At 39.0% G+C, this 25,923-nt stretch overlaps 2 protein-coding genes across 3 annotated transcripts; both read right to left on the bottom strand.

The window, feature by feature from the left end:
- Nucleotides 1–4,184: 4,184 nt before the first annotated feature.
- On the bottom strand, nucleotides 4,185–11,833 carry chrdl2 (chordin-like 2). Of its 2 annotated transcripts, XM_042009308.1 has the most exons (12): nucleotides 11,722–11,833; nucleotides 11,243–11,355; nucleotides 11,044–11,137; nucleotides 10,802–10,947; nucleotides 9,670–9,763; nucleotides 9,357–9,418; nucleotides 8,626–8,794; nucleotides 8,318–8,506; nucleotides 8,036–8,209; nucleotides 7,708–7,800; nucleotides 6,968–7,134; nucleotides 4,185–6,911 (listed from the first exon to the last, which is right to left on the bottom strand). In XM_042009308.1, the coding sequence occupies exons 1-11, from the start codon at nucleotides 11,786–11,788 to the stop codon at nucleotides 7,001–7,003; spliced, it is 1,335 nt and encodes a 444-aa protein (XP_041865242.1). In that variant the 5' UTR covers nucleotides 11,789–11,833; the 3' UTR covers nucleotides 4,185–6,911; nucleotides 6,968–7,000. The 2 variants fall into 2 exon arrangements, with proteins under 2 accessions (XP_041865242.1, XP_041865241.1); XM_042009307.1 differs by having other exon boundaries at nucleotides 4,185–7,134.
- A 1,196-nt stretch (nucleotides 11,834–13,029) lies between these two features.
- spag7 (sperm associated antigen 7) lies at nucleotides 13,030–17,982 on the bottom strand. The gene is made up of 7 exons (XM_042008997.1): nucleotides 17,852–17,982; nucleotides 16,691–16,758; nucleotides 16,501–16,589; nucleotides 16,329–16,413; nucleotides 16,140–16,229; nucleotides 14,173–14,329; nucleotides 13,030–14,071 (listed from the first exon to the last, which is right to left on the bottom strand). The coding sequence occupies exons 1-7, from the start codon at nucleotides 17,934–17,936 to the stop codon at nucleotides 13,956–13,958; spliced, it is 690 nt and encodes a 229-aa protein (XP_041864931.1). The 5' UTR covers nucleotides 17,937–17,982; the 3' UTR covers nucleotides 13,030–13,955.
- Between the last annotated feature and the right edge of the window lie 7,941 nt (nucleotides 17,983–25,923).

Here is a 25,923-nt window from a genome sequence, read left to right as displayed (position 1 = left end):
AAAACCCGGAAAAATGGTCAATTTGTCCATTAGGGTAAAGTAAAATATATTTTTAATGTTTATTTAGTTATTTACGTGTTTTATTAGGCCTGAGCACCGAAGGCCAATGAGTAAAAATGAGATTTAATATGGGTTTTAAAAAAGGACAGTGAGGGAGCCTGGCGAATGGGCAAAGGTATATTGTTCCATAATTTAGGTGCACTGATAGAGAAAGCCTGGTCTCCTCTGAGCTTTCGTTTAGAACTGGGGACGACCAGGAGCAGCTGTTCAGTTGACTGGGAAGGAGTGGAGAAGTGCAGATAAATAAGATGGAGCAAGACCATTTAAAACTTTACGAGCAAACATAAGAATTTTAAAATGGACTCTAAAATGTACAACCAGCCCGTGGAGTGAAGCCAGGTGTTGCTGCAGGGCATGTTCATGTTGGCACACTGAACGATATGATGCTGTAAGATCATAAATCAATGTAAATCGCTCAAATATCATCACCATCTAACTTACAATGATTTAGATCAGTGTTAGCGCTTCCAAAAGCAAAAGTCCGGCCCACTTCCAACATTATTCTGTCATGTTCTGCACCTCAATAATTAACCCCATACACTTGAAAGTGCTTCATAACATGCCAAAATCTTTCATGATGCCACAATACAAAGCTCAAAATTGTTCCCACGCCATGAAACAGGAAGTCGCTGTATCTGACACATAGTTCCTCTGAGCTCCACTAAACTTGGCTTGGCTGATGACAGTCTCCCCCTGAACTCAGTCACATGGGAATAAACTTCATAAGCTGCAATCATAGACTGTACAATATTTATATTATTTAGCCCCACCCACTACATTGACCAACATGGATGAAATTCATTACATAGTTAGAACATGTCAGGACCATAGAGGTCAGTACCTACAAAAAAGCTTCTTAGACCTATTGGCTAATTTGAACAGGAAGTTGGCCATTTTGAAAAAGGCATTTTGGGGTAATTTTTGCCCTTTTCTTTGCATTGCTTTTTAACGAACTCCTACAGATTTTATTGTACTGATCTCAGAAATGATCTGAACACACTAGAGACATGTGGGATCAAAAGTTATCAAAAACTTTTTTTAAAGTTCAGTGGTATTCATTAATTGCCTACAATACCCATTCTGCAGCACACCAAACATGCTTCTATCCTGTTCTATCCTGACCACATCTACATATCCAGATGTTGTCAAACTGAGTGTACAATCAAATATCGCCTCAGAACACACAACACTAACACAAATGTTCTTTCTAGACTTCATGCTGTCCCCACAGGCTCTGGTCAAGCAGAAGAGGGGTCAGATGCCGAACAGATGCCCTACCTCCTCCACAGGCTCTGCCAGACAGTTGAGGGTGGGACCCGGGATGGTAGAACACAAGCTGATGAACATATGCTATCAGGTGAAACACTATCTGCAACAAGATATGCTCCCCAATGCTACAGAGAGATGGTCACTGGCTTTACCAGTTAAGAGACTTTTGAATCGTTGGAAGCAGTTAGAACTCAAGGAGGGGATGTGCGAAGGATTCACAGACATTAGAGCAGGAATCTCCAACTCTGGTCCTTGTGAGCTACTGTCCTGCAGGTTTTGGATTCTACCCTGATGCAAAACACCTGACTCAAATCACTGGGTCATTAACAGGCTGCAGGACAGTAGCATACAAGGACTGGAGTTGGAGATCCCTGCATTAGAGACATTGCAACAGATTATCACCCCTGTTCAAGCAATCATTTTGGGAAGCCTACCACCAACAGGCAGGATATCCAAAGTTGGAGAAGATGCTGTCCCTGCTGAACAGGCATCTTTACTGGCCTCAGATAGAGGAGACCGTATACACCTGGATCCAGCCCTGCCCACACTGTGTGCGGCACATGGCAAGACCACAAAGTAAAGTGCCTCAAACCCCCATTATGCCCAAAGCGCTCATGCACGTTTTAGCTGTTTTCCTGGCACTAAGTTGCCCTATGGACAGACATTAAGACATACTAGCCATGACAGACATGGTCTTTAAGCTTGCATGGGCAGTTCCTACTTCAAATCAAACAGCCCGGACAACAGCCCGGGCTCTATGGATTCATGTTATCCAGCCATTTGGCTGCCCTGAAGTACTAAACTCAGATCAGATCAGATCAGATCAGACTCAGATCAAGGCCCCAATGTTGAGTCAAGGTTGTTAAAAAAAAAAAAACTGTGCCAAATCTATGGGTGCTGTAAAATCCGGACCATTCTCTATTATTCATTGGGGGATGGGTCCTATGAGAGGTTCAGCCAGACCTTCCTGAACCTCTTTGACACCTTGGAAACTGAGACACAAAGCAGGTGGGTGGAGTGCTTACCTGGGCTGGGCCTGAAGAGTAGTTGGAGCAATTCCTCTGGGTGCGGCAGGAGCAGTGTGTTTGAGCCAGGCAGTGGCACCTGCAGAGAACGGTACAAGAGAGGACGCCTTGTCGGACACGCGGATGGGTGAAGTGTGATTTACTTTTCCGTTCAACCAAGTCCCTCTCATATCCAACAACCATTTTTGCCATTGTGCTGATCGAAGTTTGTTTGGTTTAATTTATTTTGCTTTGGTTTGCTTATAGATTTTGGCTGGTTTGTTTGCAATGCATTTAGATCTGTGCCTTCAGAGACGGTCTATTCTAGATGGACAAAGGCTGTTTGGTTAGGGAACTGTCTGCATCTGGGCACCCGCCCTTCTACCTGGTCTCACCAGGACTGCACCACCCTACTAAGCCCCATATTGCAAAAGACTTTTACCTTGGACTCCTTTTACATCTGTTTTTAATAAAACTGCATGTTATCACAACCTACTGGCATGTTCACTGACAGCTGCTCCTCAGTGGAACCATCTATTCCCACAAACAGGGAATCTAGCACCACTCTCCCATTACAAATTATTTGACTTACATTAATTGTCACCTATTAGTATTTTGCACAGATAAGATTAAAAATAAGTTTCTTTGTCCATGTTCCCGTGTACTCTTTTTTAAAGTTTTTTTTTTCTGTAGTTGAAAACAACAGAAAGAAGTTGATGATTCATTATGCACCCAGGGGAGAATACCTCAGCAAAGCCAATGTAGGATTAGTGGGTGGTATCTGTTAATGCCAGTAAAACTGACCAGTCAGCGTAGACTGGGCTTTTTGGGAAGGGGGGCTTCCTCTATAACTTTACTTTTGTTTTTACAAGAATACATGTAAATATGTAGCACTCTGGTGGCCATTTCATGGCAAGTTTAAAGCTGCTCCTATAGCAGAAAACTTGCTGACAGTCTATCTGACAGTGAGTCAAACAATTTTTCCATCACTCTGAACAACATTAACAGCATGGAAGTATTTTGTAGCTTTTTTGTGGCAATGAATACTGTACTTGCTTTAACTTGATTTTTTTTCCCGTGGCTTGAAGCGTGATTATATGTGTATGACCACTATTAAACTTCTGCTGTACAATATATTTATAATAGACGGTTTCATGCAGGAATTTATCATCCCTCAACTTTATACTTTACAGTGTGCTCCAATTGATTGGATTTAGCTTTAAAAAAAATGCTTGATGGCACCAAAAATATAATAATATTTATAATAATAATGTAAATAATAATATATAATAATATAAAAATATAAAAATATCTAATATACCAGCAAAAAAAAGACCTGAAACTATATTTAGCTCCAATCCTCCATCCTGAATATATGATGCTTGTAAGAAAATATATATATAAATTAGATAAAAATTAAATATAATTTTAAAGCACTTTGTACCAGAATAAATTTCACTCGTTAACCTTTTAGGGAGAGAAAAATAGAATAATAGAATAAAGCTGTATGAAAGTGATCTGATGATGTTGTGTGTGGAAGTTTTGTGTATGATGTAGTTTTCTTTAACTTCTGCTTTTGATTTCCGTGTCTCCAGTAACGTTTCATCTCCAGCGGTAATTCAGTTTATCCAGACTTCCGGAGTTTTATTTAATGGAAGCCTTCAGGCGTTGCCGGTGTTAGAGCTGCTCTCCTGTAACTGGTATCCAGATCAGTGATGAATGAGCAAATCATTCACAAAACCACATTCAAGCACTGAGGCATACATTGTTCAGAGTACATATTTCAACTGTAGTAGTATTTGTGATTGATGTTCATGTTGAATACGCACATATGAGCCAAAAAACAAAATCCACCAAACACAGCATTTTAATGGTGTGAAACACCAGGGAGCATTTTATAGTTTTTCATAGCGGTGAGCAGAAGTACATAGTTCATTAAGTCAGATCAACCGAGTCCACTGTAAAATACAATCACTCAAAGTATGTGAAGCTGTATAATATCAGGCTATGAACATAAACCAAATTTATTTCAGCTGCAAAAATAGCAACAGTAGGTCTATATTTGACATAATAAAGAAGGATTTAGAAAGGCTGTTCTAGCAATCCACTACACAGTTGTGAAAATGCTATGTATATTCCCTTGCTGCTACTTGCTACTTAATAAAAAAAAAGAAAAATAATCAAATGTATTAACACATAAATCATACAAGAGCCAGCAAGCTTCTATTTACAATAATTATCTTCACGCCCATAACATCCAATAAAAAAAAAAGTTTACATTCTGAACATTATGTGGCCCCAGCAAATTAAAAAATACATTTAACTTTCATATACTTGTCCAAAGGGGTACTGATACACTTAGTGTTGTCTATTACTGAAATAACATACACAAAGATATTATAGTCTACACAGTCCCCACTACTCAAATACACGGCCTGGCCAAAAAAAAAAGTCTTTACCAAAAAAAAAGTCACAATCATTAAACCACCTTTAGCGTTGACTACAGCAACGCTGTGACATTGTTTCAATAAGCTCCTGCAATGTCTCAAAATTTATTTCCATCCAGTGTTGTCCAGTTTTTCACCAACATCTTGTATTGACGATGGAAGAGTCCGACCACTGCGCAAAATCTTCTCCAACACATCCCAAAGATTCTGAACGGGGTTAAGGTCTGGATTCTGTGGCAATCCATGTGTGAAAATGATGTTTCATGCTCGCTGAACCACTCTTTCATAATTTGAGCCCAATGAATCCATGGCATTGTCATCTTGGAATATGCCCGTGCCATCAGGAAAGACAAAATCCATTGATAGAATAACCTGGTCGTTCAGTATATTCAGGTGACCTCATTCTCTGGACACATAATGTTGCTGAACCTAGACCTGACCAACTGCAGCAACCCCAGATCATAGACTGCCCCCGCAGGCTTGTACAGTGGCCACTAGGCATGATGATTGGTGCATCATTTCATCTGCCTCTCTTCTTGCCCTGATCCTGCATAACTCTGGACTCATCAGACCAATCTTTATGCTCCATGTAGTAATTATCCAATTATTATAGGCTCGTACCTATTTGCTAAGTGGAAACCAGGTGGCAAGTTGTTTTTTTTTTTTTTTTTTTTGGCCAGGCAGTGTATAACCCCAGTTCTAAAAGACTTGGGATGCTGTGTGTAAAATGTAAATAAAAAAGAACAGAATGATTTTTAAATCTTAGAAATAAATATTATTTCACAACAGAACATACAAAATCTATCAAATATTCCTAAAAAAAATGTTGTATTTTGTTGAATTTGATGGCAGCAACATTTCTAAAAAAGTTGGGGTGGAGGCACCAAGGGCTGGAAAAGTAAAAAGGAAAAGAAGCAGCTGGAAGAACATGTAAATAATAAGGTTAATAGGTCACGGACATGATTGGGTAGAAAAAGAGCACCTTCAAGAGGTAGAGTCTCAGATTTGTTGGTCAGAAATTTGGAGAAAAAAATTATCTAAAAATCTGTGTGTGTGGTTTGGTCATCACTGCATAGAATTGGAAACACTTCCAGAAATAACTGTCCACCATGCCGTTCTTGCATGCAGGTTCAAGCTCAAACAAGCAAAGGAGAAGCCATATGTGAACATGATCCAGAAACACTGTCATGTTCTGTGGGTCAAATCTCATTTAAATGTCAAATCTTGTTGGACCGAGGCAAAGTGGAAAACTGTTGTACGGTCAGCTCAATTGAAATTTAGAAATTTTGTTTGGAAATCATAGGCGCCACCCCAGACTAAACAGAAAAAAGACCATACGGCTTGTTTTCAGCACTCAAAATCTCCATCTCTGATGGTATGGGGGTCCATTAGTGCCAAAGGAACTGACAACTTGCACATCTGGTACCATCAATACTGAAAACAGGTTTACGACATAGAAACTTTTTTCTAGAGAAGACCTTATGTATTTCAGCAAGACAATGCAAAACCACTTACTGCCATCTATTACATTTCTTCATAATACAAGAATCCAGGAGCTGGATAAGCATGCCTGCAGCAATTTCATTAACTGAAAACATTTGGCACATCATGAAACGCTCAATAAGATAAGCATGACCCAGGACTTGAGGTGCAACACTCCTCTTTTCAGTACACAGATGCTTCCAGACTGTTGTTAAAAGACGAGGAGATCCTACACTGACGAACATGGCCCTCTCCCAACTTTTTTGAGAATTGTTACACCCATCAAATTTTAGACAAGTTCATATTTTCCACGAAATAGTAAAATGTCTCACTTTTATCAATTTATATTTTGTGCATTATGTTTTCTACAACAAATAAAATATGGGTTTATGAGATTTGCAAATCATTGGATTCTGTTTTCTTTTTCAACATTGCAACATATACTCCTTCATTTATTTAAGAACTTCCAACATAATCCATCAAATCAAATAACATTTAAATTATTACAAGTAAAGTTAACCAACAACATGACTGTGCCCCATATTGTGTACCCTAATCATTCAGAAATAAGATATGATTAAAACCTGTTGGATATTACTGTCTCAAATAAGTGATAAGAAAGAACATCATGAATAAGAGTTTCCCTCTCGTACAAATAAAATCCAAGTGCAACATGTATCAACTGATTATGTATGTAAGCCATATAGTTAATGAAAATACTGATATTACGAGTCATGATTAGGGGGAACATAGGCCCTCTGTGTGCTTGGGATTTAGGAAAGTCACTATCTCCCGAATGCCGTCTTCACAAACTGTGGTCTGAGGAGCTTTACTAAGATTTTCTCCTTCCTCTTTAAATTTTCTCCATGTATCTGAAAAATGGACTTCCATTAATGTGAATCTCACACATAAACACACATAAACACATACAAACACAAGCAAAAACCATAAAAAAAAAAAACTCCAGAATTTAAACACGAGAGGTGATAAATGAAACCCAAATTCTGAATCCCTAGAGTTTGGATGGTAAGGTTTGGATCTAATTACTCCCTTAAGAAGGATTAAATATTAAGTTGTTCTTTAGCAACTCCTGAAGCTAAATGATGAAGCCACAAAAAAACAATCAGGATGACTAGAAGTGACCAACTTTACAACAAATTATCTTAGCTAACTTCACAACAACTAAAAGCAGGTGATATTTACATTATCCAACATTTTACATTGTAATAAGACTTAATGTTTCGTGCTAGCGTTGGTGGACATTAAATTCATAACCCTCAGCCACTTCGGACGACAAAAATCTATAATGTTTCCAGCTAAATGCTGCAAAATTGTCACCCACAAACCAATGTAAAGCATTACATGCTGATAAGTAACCATTTATTCTCCTTTCATTTGTCACCCATGTGTTTATAAAGACATTGTGTAATAAGTCAAGAACAAACCTTCATCAAGTGTCGTGAGCAGTGTGTAATTTTCTGGATGGTCCATAATGTCTTTTCTTTGAACATCCCCAATCTCCATTATTTGTAAAACGCCTGTATAAATGAAGAACACATCTATATTAAGTCAATGCTTTTTATAGATATAGACAGCTACTCCTCATTGTTGACAAAATTCAGAAGAGTACATTAAATTGCACATTAGTTTTAGGAAGACCCTCTACATGAGTAATACTAAACTTCTCATCTAAATCTCAGCCAGAAACTGAAACAACATTTCCTAAAATGCTAAAAAATGTAATGTGATACAACTGAGAAGTATCTTCACTACCGTCTATGATGTTCCATACTTGCACTTCAACCTCGGCGGTACTTTGTCTTTCAACTGCAATGGCCCTAACTGATTTAGGTGAATCAACTTTCAAAGAGGATTCCACTTTATACACCAAGAGGTTATTTTTATAACCAAGATAGCACTGGGTCTGGTTATTTTCAGCTTTACTCTCTGTAGAAAAAGAAACAAAGAGAAAAAAAATTGAGTGGATTGTGTTTAAAGCTAATTAGCATCATATCAGCGTGAACGCTTATCATGTGACGCATTGTGCTTGACTACCTGGACAACTCTTGCAGCATTTTCCTGCTGATTTAATAGGATGCTGGCATGGATACTGGCTTGGACATGTGATGCGTTTGCAGTCCTGGAGGCCATCAGTACAAGTGCACAAGATGCATTCCAGGACCTTCCCCAAAACTGGATGCCACATGTCTCCATGAGAGTATGTCTTACCATTGTATAAACAGACTGAGAGAAACGGAAAACATCTGAGGATTGTGCTACATTCAGAAACAATCATAAATTTGTAAGGAAGCTGTCCATAAAATCACATACCTATAAATTATCTATTTGGACAAAACTCTTACCTCTTTGGTATATCCTCTGCAACAAAATCTTCACAGTGGTCTCCGAAGCCCCTTTGAGGTTAAGTTTGCTGAGGCTAAGGCCCCTGGGAGAAAGTTTGACCCTGGGTGTTGTGGCACGGTCTGACCTCGCCCTGCTCTGCTCTCCAGAACACTGGTCAACCGAATGCCTCTGTTGTGAATACAGATACGATAAAACACAGTTACTTTTCATCTGTGCAGCTATTGGCTTTACTTGCTTTTCCATGAGTGATAGCTCATGGAGCCTCACGCCATATCCTAAATCCAAAAGTTCCTATTCTGGCTACAGGATCTGAAACACCACCGACATCTCACATTTTTCACCCCACTCAAAATACAACACCACAGCAAACAAGTGCAGCTGTTAGGGAAATGGTTCACATATCTTCAAGTTACTTTTGAAGCTGTAGTCTTTTATGATCACAGCAAAATGAACATTTCATGACTCATCTGAATAATGTGAATTTGAGTAGATGACCCAAAGGATTCCATTAGAAAACTAACTGATTCACTTGTTATCTGTCTCTTGCCAGTGAGACTTGAACCTGAATTTTGTAATTAAGATACAGCTGAATAATGAAAATACCTCTTGGCAGCTGTGCACTGCATTCAAAACTATTTTCAAATATAGAGAACTTTTACATGCAAAGCAGAGTCTAACATACAGTAGTATTGTTTTAAAAATCTGTAAAAAAAAAATAGATAAAACTTACAACGCCTCTGTTCAGCTGCAGATTTCCATCCTCGTTTGACGAAGACCCACTAGCGCTATGATCTGCAAAAAAAAAAAAAACACATCAAAACCAAGTTTGAGGATTAACAGTACTGATGGGACCAACATAAAACATATTTTATCATACTAATATTCATTCAGACCAGGATATATATATATATATATATATATATATATATATATATATATATGAATCAGATTAATCAGCCCATTTTACATCTCGAATTCTTAAAAAAATACTATTCCAGGTTGGAAACAGAAAAAAGCATTTTATCCAGTAGAATTTTGACTACCTTTACACACCAAACAGCAGGTATCTGGGAGGGAAACTGGTGAGGAACAGATGATAGGTTGGCATGTTTTTAGAGCACAGAAAATGTTTCCATTCTGTGAAAAGAAAGGGAGAATCACTGCCCTCGAGCCCAAAGAAAAAAAATAAATCAAGGTAGCATAGTAATACATAGCAAAACCAAGCAGTAAGCTATTATAACTCCACTATTTTTCATTGTTGGTGTCAGATATGTGCACTGATTTGTGCTTTTAGCTGTAACAATAAAACAATTTACAACTGAAAGAGATACAGCAATGTGATTAACATCACATGCAATGCACCACAATATAAATTAGAAACAGTTTTCTCAAGTTTATTGAAATGTATTGTCTCATTTGAGATTTATTAGCTTCTCACATCTGGTTTCCTTGTAAAGAACAACTCAAGTTCAGTTTTGGCTTCATGTCTGACTCCTTATGCTTTCCTCTGCTGATTTAAATGAAGCAAAGCCAACACACAAACCAAAGCGAGATGTTTTCAACAGTGATCTTAAAAACAAAATTAAATTGAACAAAGCAGTTCTCTTTTTTTCCAAGAACATTAGCAGATTTAACTTAACAGACTTCTTATGTGTGGTAAAAACAGCATTTGCACCGAAAAAAATGCAACACAATTCACACATTTACAGTTGAACATAAGATTTCACACTTTATGCTGCACAAATAGCCTTTATATGGTGACTACATCAGTTTTGCTCATCAGGCAGCCTAAAAATGTCTACAAATTGTTATGAAAACATTGAGTTAAGTACTTTGAGCTTTTTATTCAGTGAAGTCTACATGGTTAAGTGGTTAAAAACCTCTCAATGGTTTTCTGCAGATTTCATGCCATGGTTGTCATGCTTATTCATGTTTCAGATTAACAATTCTCAGTAAAAAGAGAGATTGTCAAATATTTATACTCAACAGTTCCAACTGGCAAGGATCTGAACACTGTTTGTTTTACTTTTCTTCTTTTCATTGTATTTTATGGTCTTCTGACCACAAAACACAAAATGACTTTGGTCTGAAAAGCAGCATATGATCACTCCAAGTCAGAATAATGATAAAGCAGTTAGTCTAAAAACAAAAGCAAGTAAACTGGGTGCAACTTACAGAGCATGTGCACATAACACACTGATTGCTTTGCTTTGATGGGAAGAGGTCGTGCTTAGTGAAGGTCTCCCCTGACTGAAAAATACTTCCATTATACCTGCAGGATTTCACTGAGGCTCTCAGTCCTGCAGGGACCCTAGGTTCATCTGTGGAGGACATATCACACAGAAGAGGGGGATGTAAAGTCTGTTCCTCTTTCTGTAAAGCTTAGTTGATAAGGTGTTTACAGAAAGGCAGCCTACCTGTGCATCTTGGACAACACCGCTGAGGTTCAGCTACTGGGTTTTCACATGGCAGGGAAGGACACTTGATTGTGTTACATTTCACATGGCCTGTCTAAAAGGGAGCAATATCAGGGTTTACATGCACTCAGCAAGTCAGAATTCCGCAGTTAGAAAATCTGGTGTAATATTCCTTTAGATTGTTAACGCAAAAAAGTACCTCTGTGCAGACACAGCGCATGCAGAACATGAATCCAAAAGGCTCTAAATAGGGATGCCAGCTGTCTCCTGGGCTGTATGTCTTGTCTTTGAAAGTACAAACCACCCCGGAGCCTGGGTGTCAAAGAATAGAGCTGTAAGTATTACTTTCCAGTAAAAATAGGTAAAGAAAATACACGATAATCTGCAAATGGCACAAAAACATTTTCTTCCCAAAACGAAGAGAAATTATGACTATTTTTTCTTTGTTTATAAATATATATATACTTCTGTGACAGCTTGGGGCACAAAAACGCTTCCAACAACACACTGAGGCTGTGTTTGAGAGAAACTGCGGGATTAAACGTGCGTAAAGTTGTGTCGTCGTCTGATTTAACACACACGCTCCTTTTCTTCTTCTTCTTATTTTTCTCTTTCCATGATTAAAGCTTCATTAGTTTTGACCAAGACAGAATAAGCATCAGCAGGTTCTGCTCTTACCTTTCCGGGGTTTAAGGTCCGCAGCTGCACACCAAATGATGGAAAAGAACAAAAACAAGGACTTCATTTTTTTACATGTGCGTAACGTATTCTCCAGTGCGCTATAAATATGTGGTTCTGCAGGGCAGAAACTGCAGGACAGTGTGAAACAAGGATTTACAAAAAAAAAAAAAAAAAAAAAAAAAAATCAAATTTTTTGCGTTGGTTGATCTATGGCGCCTTCTTCAGGAGACATGAAGTGATGACAGAAGATAGTTTATTTAAGCACAAGCAGCCTAACAGGAAGAAATCTTTTATTAGGTCTAATGATAATACTATATAAGAACTAGATAAATGTACTTAAAATAGTCCATCAAAAATAGGTTTAGGTTTAGATTTAGTTTAGTCAAATAGACTGTGTACAAATAGAGGGAATTCAAAATAATATTTAACCTTTCCAGGAGTGGTCTCACATGGTGAGGATAGTATCATGGTTTGGGCTTGTTTTGGTATGTCTGGATCAAAGAGGCTTGACGTTTATGATGGAACAATGATTTCTGAATTGTACAGTAGTAGGAGGAAAATGTCTGGTTAGTGAAATAGTTGAAAACGTTTTGATTTTAACCTACTTGGCTAGAGTTACCGTGCGGAGGTAACATTACTCCATAATGTTAGTCCTATGAAGCACTGGTGATGTGTCCAAGCTGTGCCTGGCCTCCTTTACAGTGTCAGTTGAGACAAGTTTGGGTCTTTCTAAAACCATCTCCAGTAAGGTAAGTATTGAGCCATCTGTCATTCCTGTGCATATTTTAGTTCCCAAGGGGCAGGACATTTGGGTAATCTTGTGAAAGGTTTTTCTTTAGTGGAAAATGTCAAAGATTACCCAATTAGGTGGGCATAAAACAGTTTTTTAGGTTTCAAAAATCTTAGAATGTTAGTATAGTTTGTCTTTAACAAATTTGATGAGTGGCTGACAAGAAGTCCTTTTTGAGGAAACATGGGGGGAAAAAAAAGGTTGACGTGCCAAATTGCACAAGAGATGGACTGAAAATTTCTGTAACTAGTATAAGCAAGTAGTGTATTGTGTTTGGAAAAAAACTGCATTAATTTTCTAGCAAATTAATCAAATGAAATGTGACAAAGTATAAAATGTAAACTGTCAACTAGTTCTTAGTGACAGTAAACCACATGTCTGGAATTTCACATCAGCCTCATGACATTTTGTCAACAGTTATCTTCATAAAAGAAAGTGGCTGCTATATGTATATATTATTGTAATGAAACAAGAACTTAAACTGACATAAAGGCCACACAAAGACAAAGCCCTATTACTAATCTCCATTTATTGACACGCATGGGGAGAAAACAGTGCAACCACTTTAAAACAGACACGATGCAAATTTACTTCTTGCTTGGTTGAACATTTGACTATGACAAATGAAGAAATGGAAGAAAACGTGCAAAAAGGAATCTGGTACTTATACTTGTAATAGCACGATGCCTTTCGTAAGCCATTGCATGGCTTTGAAGAAAACAAACATTTGTGAAAGACAGTTTAGTCAGTGCAAATGCAGAGTTACAAAGAAAAATCCCAGATGTGATCACGTGTATATTCTACGACAGGCTTCCTCCGATGATGGACATGGCATGCATCCAGATTCAAAAGGTATAAAACAGGCCAAACCTAAGAAAAAGAAAAGGAAAGCTGGCAACATTTCTATCTCACTTCAGAAACTCCAGAATATTTTTGTAACACTGTCATAGGGTCTTTTCAGCTAAAGTATTTTAAAATCTGGACTTAAAAACGTCATCCCACATAGCCAGGGGTCAAACCTTTAATAATAAAACATCCACTTCATACAATAAAGACAAATTTGCATAAAAAATTTAAAGAACTGCAAAATGTTTTCATTTAAAAATGATGTGTGATGGTATCAAGTCACATTACATCAATACCAGAATACGTTTTTATACCATAATTGTACATCATTCTGTGTGAGATTCTTGGAAAGTCACAGGTAAATGTTAAACACCAATAATAACCCATCGCCTGGATCAGACAAACCTGAGTATCCTCCTCTGAACAGGATTTCAGATCACAGTCTTGTACAAATACAAGATTTAAAGCCTGTCATACAAGTTCAAATTTTAAATATCTGAGGTACAGGATATTGCATCATAGAATGAATGAGACTGCAGACAGACACACTAATGTGCTCACACACAACCACAGACAAAGCAAAACCAGCGGAGACTCAAGAGCTGCTGCCCTGTGCCACTGTGTCATCCTCACGCTTTTGCCGTTTCTTTGCTCTGATTTCATTCATGGCTTCCTCTATGGAGCGGGTGTCCCTTTTGTTTGCCACTGGCACTGAAGACACAAAGAAAAACACAAAATGACCACCGCTGTTAATGAAGAGGATGAATCGAGGTAATGTCATTCAGTTTCTGTGGGAAGGCTTGTCCACTCACCACAGCCATAAGCCCTGTTGGCCTCCAGTGTATGTGCTGCATCTTTAGCAGCTGAGGTGCCAATCAAATGACTGTATTTGTCTCTGTAGTTGGAGTTGGGACATGCTTGCATCTTCTCTGTCTGACTGGATGCCGCTTCTTCCAGTGCAGCCTGTTCCTGCAGTGATGAGCAAGAGGGAAAAATAGAGACCCTGAGAGAAAGTCAAAGAAATATCTGACCTCCATCTCTATGATGTCATTGTTAGAGATCAATAAACTTCAATGTGAATGTGATGGGTTTCCTTGGCACTTAAATCTTATGTCTATGTTGCTCCTCTTTTTTATATTCTTCTACTTTGATCTTTTAAATATTCTTTAATTGCAATGATAAGGCCACAAATATTTTCACATTTAGACCATTCTGGAGGAAAGCAGGTGGTAGAGTTGGTTGTCCAAAGATCGGAAGGTTACAGGTTCAAATCTGCTCCCCCAGTAACTCTGTCATTTTGGCATTGGGCATAACACTTCATGCTACTTGCCTCCCGGTGTATGTCTATGAATGTTCGATGGTGGTCGGAGAGGCCGTTGGAACGGATTGACTGACAGGTTTCTGTCAATCTGCCCCAGTGGCTACACAGCTGCCCTGCATACTCACAATCAGCAAAAATGAGTGAGGAGTGAATGAAAAATGGGTTCAATGTAAAGTGCTTTCAGTGCCTTGAAAAGTGCTGTATAAATCTTCTTGATCCTCTTATCTGAAAGGTTTCTTCAGTTCTAATAAGCTTAAGGGTCAGATTTACTAGAAGAGGTGGTCTCAGACATCAGTTAAGGGCTCTTGTAGACCAAACCGACTTGAAGAGCCATTAACAATGAGAGACTTCCCTGCTTTGTCTCCTAACATCACCAGAATCAGGAGAAAAAAGAAACTCCACTTGAACCCATCACAAAAGCAACTTTTAGCTCCTGGCCAGGACATAAAATGTACACGTGTGAAATATATAATCTGGCAGAGTGTAAGGGGACAGTAACATGATTGTTATACAATAATAAAAATCAGGAAGCTGCATAGATTAAAAATGATTCAGAGTGCTTTGTGCTTTTCAGTTGTGATAAGCTGGTCATCAGTTACTTTTATCTACATGACCACATTGCTATGAAAATATTTGAAATGAAGAAATGAAGGTGATAAATGAGAGGACATGTTAATGTCAAGTTTGCAATTCTACTCTGAACAACTAATCAGAGGTCTCTTGTTGTCAAACTTGACACAGACAGTTCAAGTCTAAAAATAATGAATAATCCAGCAACAGTTTCTAAACCTAAAACGCACAGCCAGTCCGAACTGAAGAATTTTATTTGGATGTGAGGAGGGACTGGGAAAAGAAATCCAGCTACCTTATATTTAAGCATTTGATTAAAAAAAAAAATCACTATCAGGTTCTACTGACAGATTTTACAACAACAAATACAGAGTTCACCACAATCCTTAAGACTTGAGAACAAAATCAACATCAGAGCGAAAAGAAACAGGATCAGTTAGGCTAGTTGAGCTCAACCATTCTCTAAAAATCAACTTATGCAAACTTGTGCAGTTTAATAACCGAGTGTTCCATCACGGTTCCTCTTTGACTGGGATGTAGAAGACTGCTGAATGGCTAGAGCATAATGAAAACATCTGTATTGTGCTGAGTGTTTGTGTTGTTTTGTGTAAAATTTGATCCATGGATCTGAACATAGCCTCTCTCATAACATTGCTGATTAAGGTTTTTGATTTATTGATCTCGTCCTCAAAAAGTCATTTAATTATAAAGTCTGATTATTGGTTGAATTAACTAGATTGACTCTATATAAATAAAATGTTCTATAAAATAGAGAACAACACATTTAGAATACTGATAGGAGATAAAATAATTGTAATAAAGTTGTTATGCATAAATCTAAAAAAAAAACCAAACATTTCAATGACAACAACTAGCATCCAGTCCTACTTTAAATTTGCGGCGTTGTTCTGCCAGCTGAGGATCCCACTCTTCACCTTTGCGATAGGCTTCTAGCTCTTCATCAGATGGGGCAAACTCCTGTCATAGCACACAGGGATTAACAATTACATTTAACTACAATCAGCTCGTCACTAGATAAACCTCATAACACAATTTAATACAACAAAGTGCTGGTACCTTCTTGAAAAGCATGACATAACGACTCTCCTCATCCTCCCCAAATGAAAAAGAGGTCAGGCCAGCTACTTCTGCAACATCATGCCTTGGATAGAAGAAATTAACATTTAATGCAGCATGGGTAAGTGGAGGTAGGACTGTTTTCTCTTTTAATGAAATAATTCGTACTTACAATATACTCCTTTCAATCTTCCCCATAGGTTTGTATTTTCTTTTCTGTTGTGAACTGTCTTGAATAAAATCTGACACCTCTTTCTCCATCTGAACGTAACAATGATAAATACCAACAGAAAGGACAATCATAAGAGTTTTACTTTTCAATTCATTTCACTGTGAATTACATGTTGTGTTTAACCCCTCACCTTTTTCCTGAACTCTGCTTTCTTTCGTTTCTCCTCCTCTTCCATCTTCTTAAGTCTTGCAGCTTGCTCTTAAAGAAACAGATTTTTTTCCACAGGGTTTATTTCTCATAGTATGTAAAAGGTCTCACTGTAAACAACATATTGAAAATTTCGGCTCCCACAGGCCTACGTGAATTTGAAGATTGAGCCACAATAAGCTCAAGAGAGACTGAATTTCTGTAATCTGAAAAATAATAATCCCAGATCATTCAGGGGCAGAGCCTCAAATATCGAGACTTGCATTATATTTTTCTTTATTGAAGGGCGGCAATGTCTGATATTTTATTTTAAAACATGTTTTATAGAGTTAAGTGCACATAAATCATTGCCAGGTTTGTATAGTCCTTTTGAGAAACACATTTCCTTAATTCCATCTACAAACAGGAAATATAAAGTTCTCAAAATATCAAATGGTTTACTGGAACCACTGGATTGTTATAGTTTACAGCATAAAATACATTTACATCCAATATTAATGCAGCCTAACGGTGACACAGTTATTGTTTTTCACTCTGAAAAGATTAAAGAAGTCTTTGAGTAACTTAAAAATTAGCACTTCGAACTCAACTTAAGACTGGAAATGGTGCAAATATTACATAACTCTACATATGTCTACTGTATCTACAATTATTCATTCAAATGCATAACCTGTGCTAATGTCGACGGGTAATTTGTATTAATTTATTGAAAGGGAGAAAGGTGAGCTGAAACATGGCTGGAACTGATATTTCAGGAGGAATAAGTCACAAAGAATTGGCACACAGAGGTAGGCATTTAATGCTTATAGGTATCGTATGTTTTGATAACACTCCGGACACAAGGGAAAGCTGCGCTGGTTGTTTACGGAGTTCTGCTGGCAGGTTTGTTTCAAAGCTGCTGTCTGTGGTCCATCTACTCTGCAGCAGGTTTTCTTCACACGCAGAGACTGCACGATTTTTATGAGGCGGTGCCAGACTCGAGCAAACTGTGCTTACTTGAAAGCTTCACTGGCCAATCATAGCTCAAGAAAGATTTGGCTCGCTTATCCTTTTATGTACTTACATCTTAATTTCACATAATATTTACTTTCACAGTTTCATTCTAACATAAAACGCCTCCTTAGTTTGACAATTTGTGGTGTACCTCTAGCCTTTCGTCGGCTTTCCTGGTCGCCGACTGTGGGAGGCTTTTCCATCGAGTTTAAGATTGACCCTAGGAGGTCCGCCATCTTCGAATGATAGCGCAGTCAGGTCCAGACTTGTCGTTGCTAATCGCAGTTGTGCAGGTTGCGCATGCGCAAATGAACTGAATTTCTTCGCCTTAATAAAACCCAGAGCAAAAAGAATATATCGCCTCCGTGTCGCAGAAAGTGGTATTACAGTGAAGAAAGAAGTTCTACAAGCAAGCTACACAGACTGTTCACAATAATTTTTTGAGACTTGGAGCTATTTTCCATCCGCAGTTTATGTAGGTTAGTCAGTCTTTACCAGGTAATATATTTTTGTAGTGGATTAGAGCACGAGGACAATAGCTTTATTTTTCAGTATCTTTCTCATCAGTTAAACTTTTCTTAAGAATTAGTAGTGTGAGGTTATTAGATCTCAGGCAGCAACAATACCGCTGTCTTAACAAAAGTTATACCGACCACTAAAATTCTGATTGGGTTGTCATTTTCATCAGTTCTAAGGAATAAGTTACTTAAAAAAAAAAAAAAAAAAAAATTTCTCAGACTTCAAATTGATAAATGACATTTTGGCTCCAAAGTTTTCAACTATCAGTGCATGAGAATGTGAAAGAGAATGAACAGTCAAACAAACATCTTTATGTAAGAACTAGGGGGCAAGCTGTACAAGTACATGTCCATGTGTTCATGCCTTGTTATTGTTTTGTTAACAATCCTTCCCTCCGTCACAGGGGCAGCACGTTTTGTGTGATTGTAGTTTCACAGCATCAGCAATAACACATGAACTACTGCCATTTTCAGATGAGGGAAGAGGACTGGATGAACAGAGGACCACCCTAAAAACACAGCAGGACAGACAGAATTGTACTGCTCGTGTTGTTAAAACATACAGGGCTTCAGCTGTAAATGCAGTTATTGCTAGACTTGTTTCAGAGCTCCTTGTGGTTAGTGTTCACTTTCAGTCATAGGGGTGTATGTAAGTACAATACAAGACAACTTACCTTATTTTATTTTTATTTCTGTAATGGTGAAGTGCACAGAGAATTTCTATCATCAAATCACAGAATATGTCGAATAATAAACCATTGTTTTTCTCACTGAGTGCAGAAACTTACAGAGCAGTTCCCTGTAAAATATCTAAAACCAATCTCAAGAGGATGCAGGTTAACTAAGCTGAGTAAACTGACAGTACTGACCACCAGCCCCGCTCTCATCATTCAGCATAACTTTGTTATTGTGATTTGGACAGAGAACAACGGACTCCTCCCCCCCATGCTTGAAATGCTGTATAAATGCAGCTACAGCCTGTCAGCAGCAGTGTCTGACAGCTTATTGGTGCCCCAAAAATGAAGGGACTGAGCTTGGTTCTCCTTGTGATTCTCTTGATGTTTGCAGCTGGGGAGGGTAAGCAATGAATACATCTATTTCAAATTAAACAAATCATTGACACGGCAAATGCTCAAACTGCACTGTCATCATGTAGAGCTGTTTCTAAGACTAATTATAAAACCACGTGTTCGTTTTCTTTGAGTTTTTTTTTTAAACTTATTCTATTAAATGAAAGTGTCTATTGTGTGTGAAAGTCATTATTTATTGGGACTGTTAGGAATAAGTTTGTTATTTTTACTCATTTCCATCTGCAGAAAAGGATCCAGAGATGCAGTACTGGACCTGTGGGTATAGAGGACTCTGCAGACGGTTCTGCTATGCCCAGGAATATATCGTTGGGCATCATGGTTGCCCTCGAAGATATAGGTAGACCTGCAAAAATAATTTTGTGTTACAGAACAACACTATATGAAATTCATCACCAACGAAAGAAAGAAAAGCCATAAGAAATCATTGAACTGTGCTTGTTTTCAGGTGCTGTGCTGTACGATCTTAGCATCCTGTCAGCTGTTAAATGATGCCTGAATCTTCTCAAAGCAGAAGGTCTGACAGGTTCAGTGCAAGTATCTGGCGGTCCTGGTGTTCTTCCAGACCAACTGTTGAGGGTCTTACTCTAAATCACTCTTTCTTGCCCTCCAAAGATGTTTGATCTGACAATGAGCTGTTTTAATTGGATTTCACATAGTTAAAAAAGCTGCAATCATATTCAAAGTAACCCTGTACCTTACACTTTTAGACTAACAGCTGGATTATCTGAAGCAGAATTGTTACTATTTCCAGTTTCTGATTTGCAGTGATGCCAATAAATGCATTAAAGTAAATGTATTGTTTGGTTTGTTGCTGTTGAGTCAGGATAATAATTTTCAGTTATAATCATATCAAATATAACACAAATTTGTGCTTTAACGTTTAAAAAATATCTCAAATACATTGTTTACATAACTATATAACTCTCACTACCCCACTTGGCTTGACTTGTGGGAAATAGCATCATGAAAAGCAGTCTGAGTTGGGTCTGGTATGCTTTTGCTCAGCGCTGCACTGAAAAGAGACAATAATGGTCAAGTGACTGACCCAAATAGTTGTGATGGAGCAGAGCTTTTGTGAATGAAGTGTTATGTCTCTTGTCTGTGTTTATGTTACCTCACCATTCTGTCTGTCCGGACAACGCTGTCTGGAACAGACGCGCAACGTTACAATGCACCAGCCACGATTGCAAAGCAAATCCATTGTAATGTTGTCGGCCTGCATCTGATTATAAGGTTAAATGTCTTTGCCGGTGAATTTTGGCAGAGTGGTTTCATTTATATACTTGATTTTAAGGAACAAATTGACTGTCAGCTGTAAACAAATTTTCAGTTTGACCCAGCACCATAAGAGGAAATAAATGACAGCAGATAACCAATTCAAACGTCCTATGATTCAGTTGGAGTTGACTGAGCCAGAATCTGAAGATAGCTAATGATTAGCTATAGGTATTACAGTCATGGGGGCTATTTGTAAACAAGGGCGGCTGTATTGTGCCCTGCATTGTCCTCTATGTCGAATCTTTGTACTAGTCAGCGTCACAGTGTGACCAAACTACAAAGAGGTATGATGTCCCATCTTGTTTGAATTCATGCTTGTGTTGTTCTTACTCTCAAATGTAAGTCGCTTTGGATATAAGCGTCTGCTAAATGACTGTAGAATAGAATAGAATAGAATAGGTACACCCCCAGAACCTGTTTACCTGTCTGTCATAGATATGCTGTATTTTTCAGCTACATTGCAGCAACTGTTTTTATATATCACAGGCATTTTAATTCCAATATGCTACAATTACTTCAATCACTTTAAGGATTATGCTCTTATCCAGGAAATACAGTTGCAAGAAATGTTTGAAATATTTAGAATGATGAGAATAAGCACGTTGATTTCTAATAAAACTTGGTCTGTTTTTCATTTATATTACATTTATGAACAAATGTAATCCAACTTAACTTACAACACTTATGTAACTTAGAACAAAAATGAAAGAAATGTATGTTTAGTTGATTATTTCCCACCTTTAATTACTGGTGTTGTATTATACATTATTGTAAACTCTCATTAGTCACTTTTACAATGAGGTGTAAGGACTGTGCTTCTATATGGACAGTGCCCCAAAAATGTACCAAATTCCTATACTCCCCTGTTGTTGTATTCACTCTTGTTTTTAGATTCTAATGCTATCAAATATGTGCCAGTCACAGATGTATGACTGGTCTTAAAGCATGAAACAGCACAAACCTTAAACTGAACCCCTGGGCTCAAATCCCTCAGATAGCACTGCATACAGAAACCTTCATTCATTAATAAGTCATACAACCACATGGTAAGACATTACTGTGGGAAACATTTTCCAAACACTTTGGCACCAAATTATATTCACAAATGTCATTTAAAGCTTCCAGAATATATACTAATTTCACTGGGCTCTGAAATATAGAAGATGGACCATCATACAGAGGTCCTAAAATCCCCCATGCTCCATACCTGGGACAAAAAGGACCATCCAGACGATCATCAGCAACAAGTCCAAAACAAGGCCTTAGGATGGTATAGAGTTGTATCAAAGGTCATTTACACATCTATGATGACAGCATTAGTACAGAAAGGTTAATTATGCCTTAAGAACAAGATGAACTGCTTTCAAGACCACATCTTTTCCAACACAATAATGTAAACGTTGGTAATGGGGTGGTCTGTCTGAAATCCTGGCCTGTCCCCAGCAGTGAACAATATCACATCTGAAACACATCATCATTGGCTGGTTTCTTCAGTGCTGAGAGGAAATACAACATTACAAAGTGCTTAAAATGTCACTAACAAGTTTTTTTGTTTGTGTTGCAGGCTTGATATGGAAAAAAAATGCATATCAATGAAATGTAAGTCAAACTAAATGTCAGAATCACTGCACCACATTATTCTGATACCTGTTAAACATGTTAAACATGATTTCCACTTAAAAGACTGGCAATAATCCTTATCTTTGGGATGGAATCTTTGGACAACAGATCTGTCTGCATCCAATATTTTTTCCTTTGGAGCAGAGGCTGCAAAATATAGAAGCTCAGAACATGCTTTCCTTATAACCATTTCAAATTAAAAACCACGTAAAGATGTTGTAAGAGCAAATAATAAAGCAACAAAACTCCAGAAATGGTTTGAATCTATTAAATTGTTAAACACAAAAAACACAACATTCTGACTGATCTTGTTCAGAGGCATGACAAAAAAAAAAAGCTTCCCTAATTTAATTTAATGTTTTTTTTCTTTTCCAGAAAACTCCTGCTAGGAAAATTTTAGGTACATGTAAAGCATCAAATTCTCTACTTAAATTCCCATGTTTCATATCAGCGCAGACTCTCCCTACTTTCGTCCAGTACGTGAAGTGCCACACCAGGGAGAACAAGACGCTGGACCTACTGTATGCTAATGTGAAGGACGCATACACCTCCGCCCCCCTCCCCCCGCTTGGACGCTCTGATCACAACCTCGTACATCTGCTCCCTGAATACACACCCAGGGTGAGAAGACAGCTGGCACAGAAGAAGTCTGTGAAAGTGTGGACCGATGAGGCCAATGAGAGACTGAGAGACTGTTTCCAATCCACAGACTGGGAGACACTCTGCAGCTCTCATGGAGAGGACATTGATGGCCTGACCCACTGCATCACAGACTACATCAGCTTCTGTGTGGAGAACACTGTGCCAACCCGGAGGGTGCGGTGTTTCTCCAACAACAAACCCTGGGTGACCCCTGAGCTTAAAGTCCTGCTGAACCAGAAAAAGAGGGCTTTCATTTCAGGGGACAGAGAGGAGCAGAGGAGAGTTCAGTATGAACTCCAGTACAAGATCAGGCGAGCCAAGGACAGCTACAGGAAGAAGCTGGAGGAGCGGCTGGAGCAGAAGAACACACGGGACGTGTGGAGAGGGCTGAAGGAGATCTCTGGATTTGGACAGAGCGGTGCCAGAGGGACAGCTGATGGAGACCAGCGCTGGGCCAATGATTTAAATCTGTTTTTTAACAGATTTAATTCAAACCCCACTCTCCCTGCCCCCCCTCCCCCCTCTTCACACATCCCCAGTCCAGCGTCTACCATCACCTTCCCCCGACCACCTTCATCTTCACCTCCACTTTCACCTACCCCCCATCTCCACTCCACACCAATGGACTCCACCACCAGCCCCCCACTGCCCTCCACCTCCCCCCTCTCCTTTACATCGGCCCAGGTGAGGAGAGAACTGATGCGGCTGAAGAACAGAAAAGCTGCAGGACCCGACGGCATCAGCCCCAGGCTGCTCAGGACCTGTGCAGACCAGCTCTGTGAGGTGCTCAGGTACATCTTTAACCTGAGCCTCAGCCTGGAGAAGGTCCCTGTCCTGTGGAAGACCTCCTGTGTGGTTCCGGTTCCTAAGATATCACACGCGAAGGAACCGAACCATTACAGACCCGTCGCCTTGACCTCCCACCTGATGAAGACCATGGAGAGGCTCATCCTCGGTCACCTCCGCTCCGTGGTGTGCACCGCGATGGACCCGCTGCAGTTTGCCTACAGGCCAAACATCGGGGTGGATGATGCTGTCATCTACCTACTGCACAGGGCGCTGGCTCACCTGGAGACCGCTGGGAGTGTCGTGAGAGTCATGTTTTTTGACTTCTCCAGTGCGTTTAACACCATCCAGCCGGTGCTGCTGCGGGGGAAGCTGGAAGGAGCTGGTGTGGATGGAAAGCTAGCCGCGTGGACCATCGACTACCTCACCAACCGGCCACAGTACGTGCGTCTGCAGAACTGTGTGTCTGAGGTGGTAGTCTGCAGCACGGGGACCCCTCAGGGAACAGTGCTCTCACCGTTCCTCTTCACCCTCTACACCTCGGACTTCACCTATAACACCAGCAGCTGTCATCTCCAGAAGTTCTCTGACGACTCAGCCATTGTGGGCTGTGTGTCTGAGGGGAACGAGCTGGAGTACCGGTCAGTCATCAGGGACTTTGTGGACTGGTGTGAGCGCAACCACCTGTGCTTAAACACCAGTAAGACCATGGAGATGGTGATTGACTTCCGGAGAAGGACACTACCCCACACACCGGTGAACATCCAGGGGAAGGAGATTGACCGGGTGGACAGTTTCAAGTACCTGGGTGTTCACCTCAACAGTAAACTGGACTGGTCACACCACACAGACGCCCTGTACAAGAAGGGCCAGAGTCGCCTCCACCTCCTGAGGAGACTGAGGTCCTTTGGAGTATGCAGGCCTCTGCTAAGGACATTTTATGACTCTGTGGTAGCCTCTGCTGTCCTCTACGCCGTTGTCTGCTGGGGAGCGAGCAGCACCGACCGGGACAGGAAGAGACTGAACAAGCTGGTCAGGAGGGCCAGCTCTGTCCTGGGCTGCGGGCTGGACTCTGTGGAAGAGGTGGGTGAGAGGAGGATGTTGGCCAAGCTCACATCCATCATGGACAACACCTCTCACCCGCTGCACCAGACTGTGGGGGGGCTGAGCAGCTCCTTCAGCAGCAGACTGAGACACCCTCAGTGTAGGAAGGAGCGCTACCGCAGGTCCTTCATCCCCACTGCTGTCAGACTGTACAACTTGTCTGTATAATCATAATACTGTGCAATATTTATTTATATTTTACTGTGCAATACCCCCCATTATCAATGTCATCATATTCTTCATATCCCACCATCACCATGTAAATATGTATATAGTCTGTGAGGTTGTTGTTATATTTTATTTTATTTTATGTATGGATGTAGTGTGTGTGTGTGTATGTATGTATGTATGTATGTATGTATGTATGTATGTATGTATGTATATGTATATATGTATGTGTATATATATATATATATATATATATATATATATATATATATATATATATATTTATATTATAACGGTACATATTTTTGCTTTTCTTAGACTTGTAAATAATTTCTATTGCACTTTCTTGCTGTGATGCATGTTCACCTTATTTTGCCTCTCTGTACTTTATTCTATAACAAGAGCTGCTGTAACAAGTGAATTTCTCCACTGTGAGATAATAAAGTCTAATCTAATCTAATCTAATCTAGACTCAACATGAAGAGGTGAAATTCAGTTAAAACACTCACCCCTCAGTTTATTTGTGTTAAATATTTTCTTCAAAAACTACTGAACTGACTCAGTAGGTAACATGTGGTTTTATGTCACACAGCTTTTTATACAAAAAAAATATATATATTTCAACAGCATATCTAGTTATTTTGGCAAAGAATTATTTTATTTTTAACAAATTATATTGTCAATGTAGCTCAAAATTTATAATCAAGTTGTAGCTATATTTAGTCCTGTCCAGCATTGTAGCAAGCAGAATGGTCTGGCTGCTATGTCGTGTGCTGGACCTGAGTTGGGACAGGAAAAAAAAAAAAAGAGTAGTGAACAGAAGTAAAAAGGAAAGTAGAAAAGATAAAGACGAGACAAAGATACAACAGATAGAAGGATCCGACCTTTCAATCCAACTCAACACCAGATAACAGACTACTACACCTGTACAGAAATAATTTCTAACAGCTTTTACAAAAAAGCAAAGCTGACAATGAGCAGGAGTCCTTAAAATAAACAACCTAAATAAATAAATA

This window comes from Melanotaenia boesemani, chromosome 15 (genome assembly GCF_017639745.1).
Source record: "Melanotaenia boesemani isolate fMelBoe1 chromosome 15, fMelBoe1.pri, whole genome shotgun sequence".
Classification (NCBI taxonomy): domain Eukaryota; kingdom Metazoa; phylum Chordata; class Actinopteri; order Atheriniformes; family Melanotaeniidae; genus Melanotaenia; species Melanotaenia boesemani.
This window is presented reverse-complemented; position numbering and strand designations above follow the sequence as displayed.

Bases quoted from the DNA above. Each gene is read 5' to 3' on its own strand.
- chrdl2 (XM_042009307.1), bottom strand. From the start codon at position 11,788: ATGAAGTCCTTGTTTTTGTTCTTTTCCATCATTTGGTGTGCAGCTGCG. The intron at 11,356-11,721 runs GTAAGAGCAGAA...TTTGACACCCAG, and splicing joins GGACCTTAAACCCCGGAAAG to GCTCCGGGGTGGTTTGTACT. The intron at 7,135-7,707 runs GTTTGTTCTTGA...TCCATTTTTCAG, and splicing joins GCTCACGACACTTGATGAAG to ATACATGGAGAAAATTTAAA.
- spag7 (XM_042008997.1), bottom strand. From the start codon at position 17,936: ATGGCGGACCTCCTAGGGTCAATCTTAAACTCGATGGAAAAGCCTCCC. The intron at 16,414-16,500 runs GTAAGTACGAAT...CTTCTATCCAAG, and splicing joins AAGATTGAAAGGAGTATATT to GCATGATGTTGCAGAAGTAG. The intron at 14,072-14,172 runs GTGAGTGGACAA...TTGTGTCTTCAG, and splicing joins CAACAGGGCTTATGGCTGTG to TGCCAGTGGCAAACAAAAGG.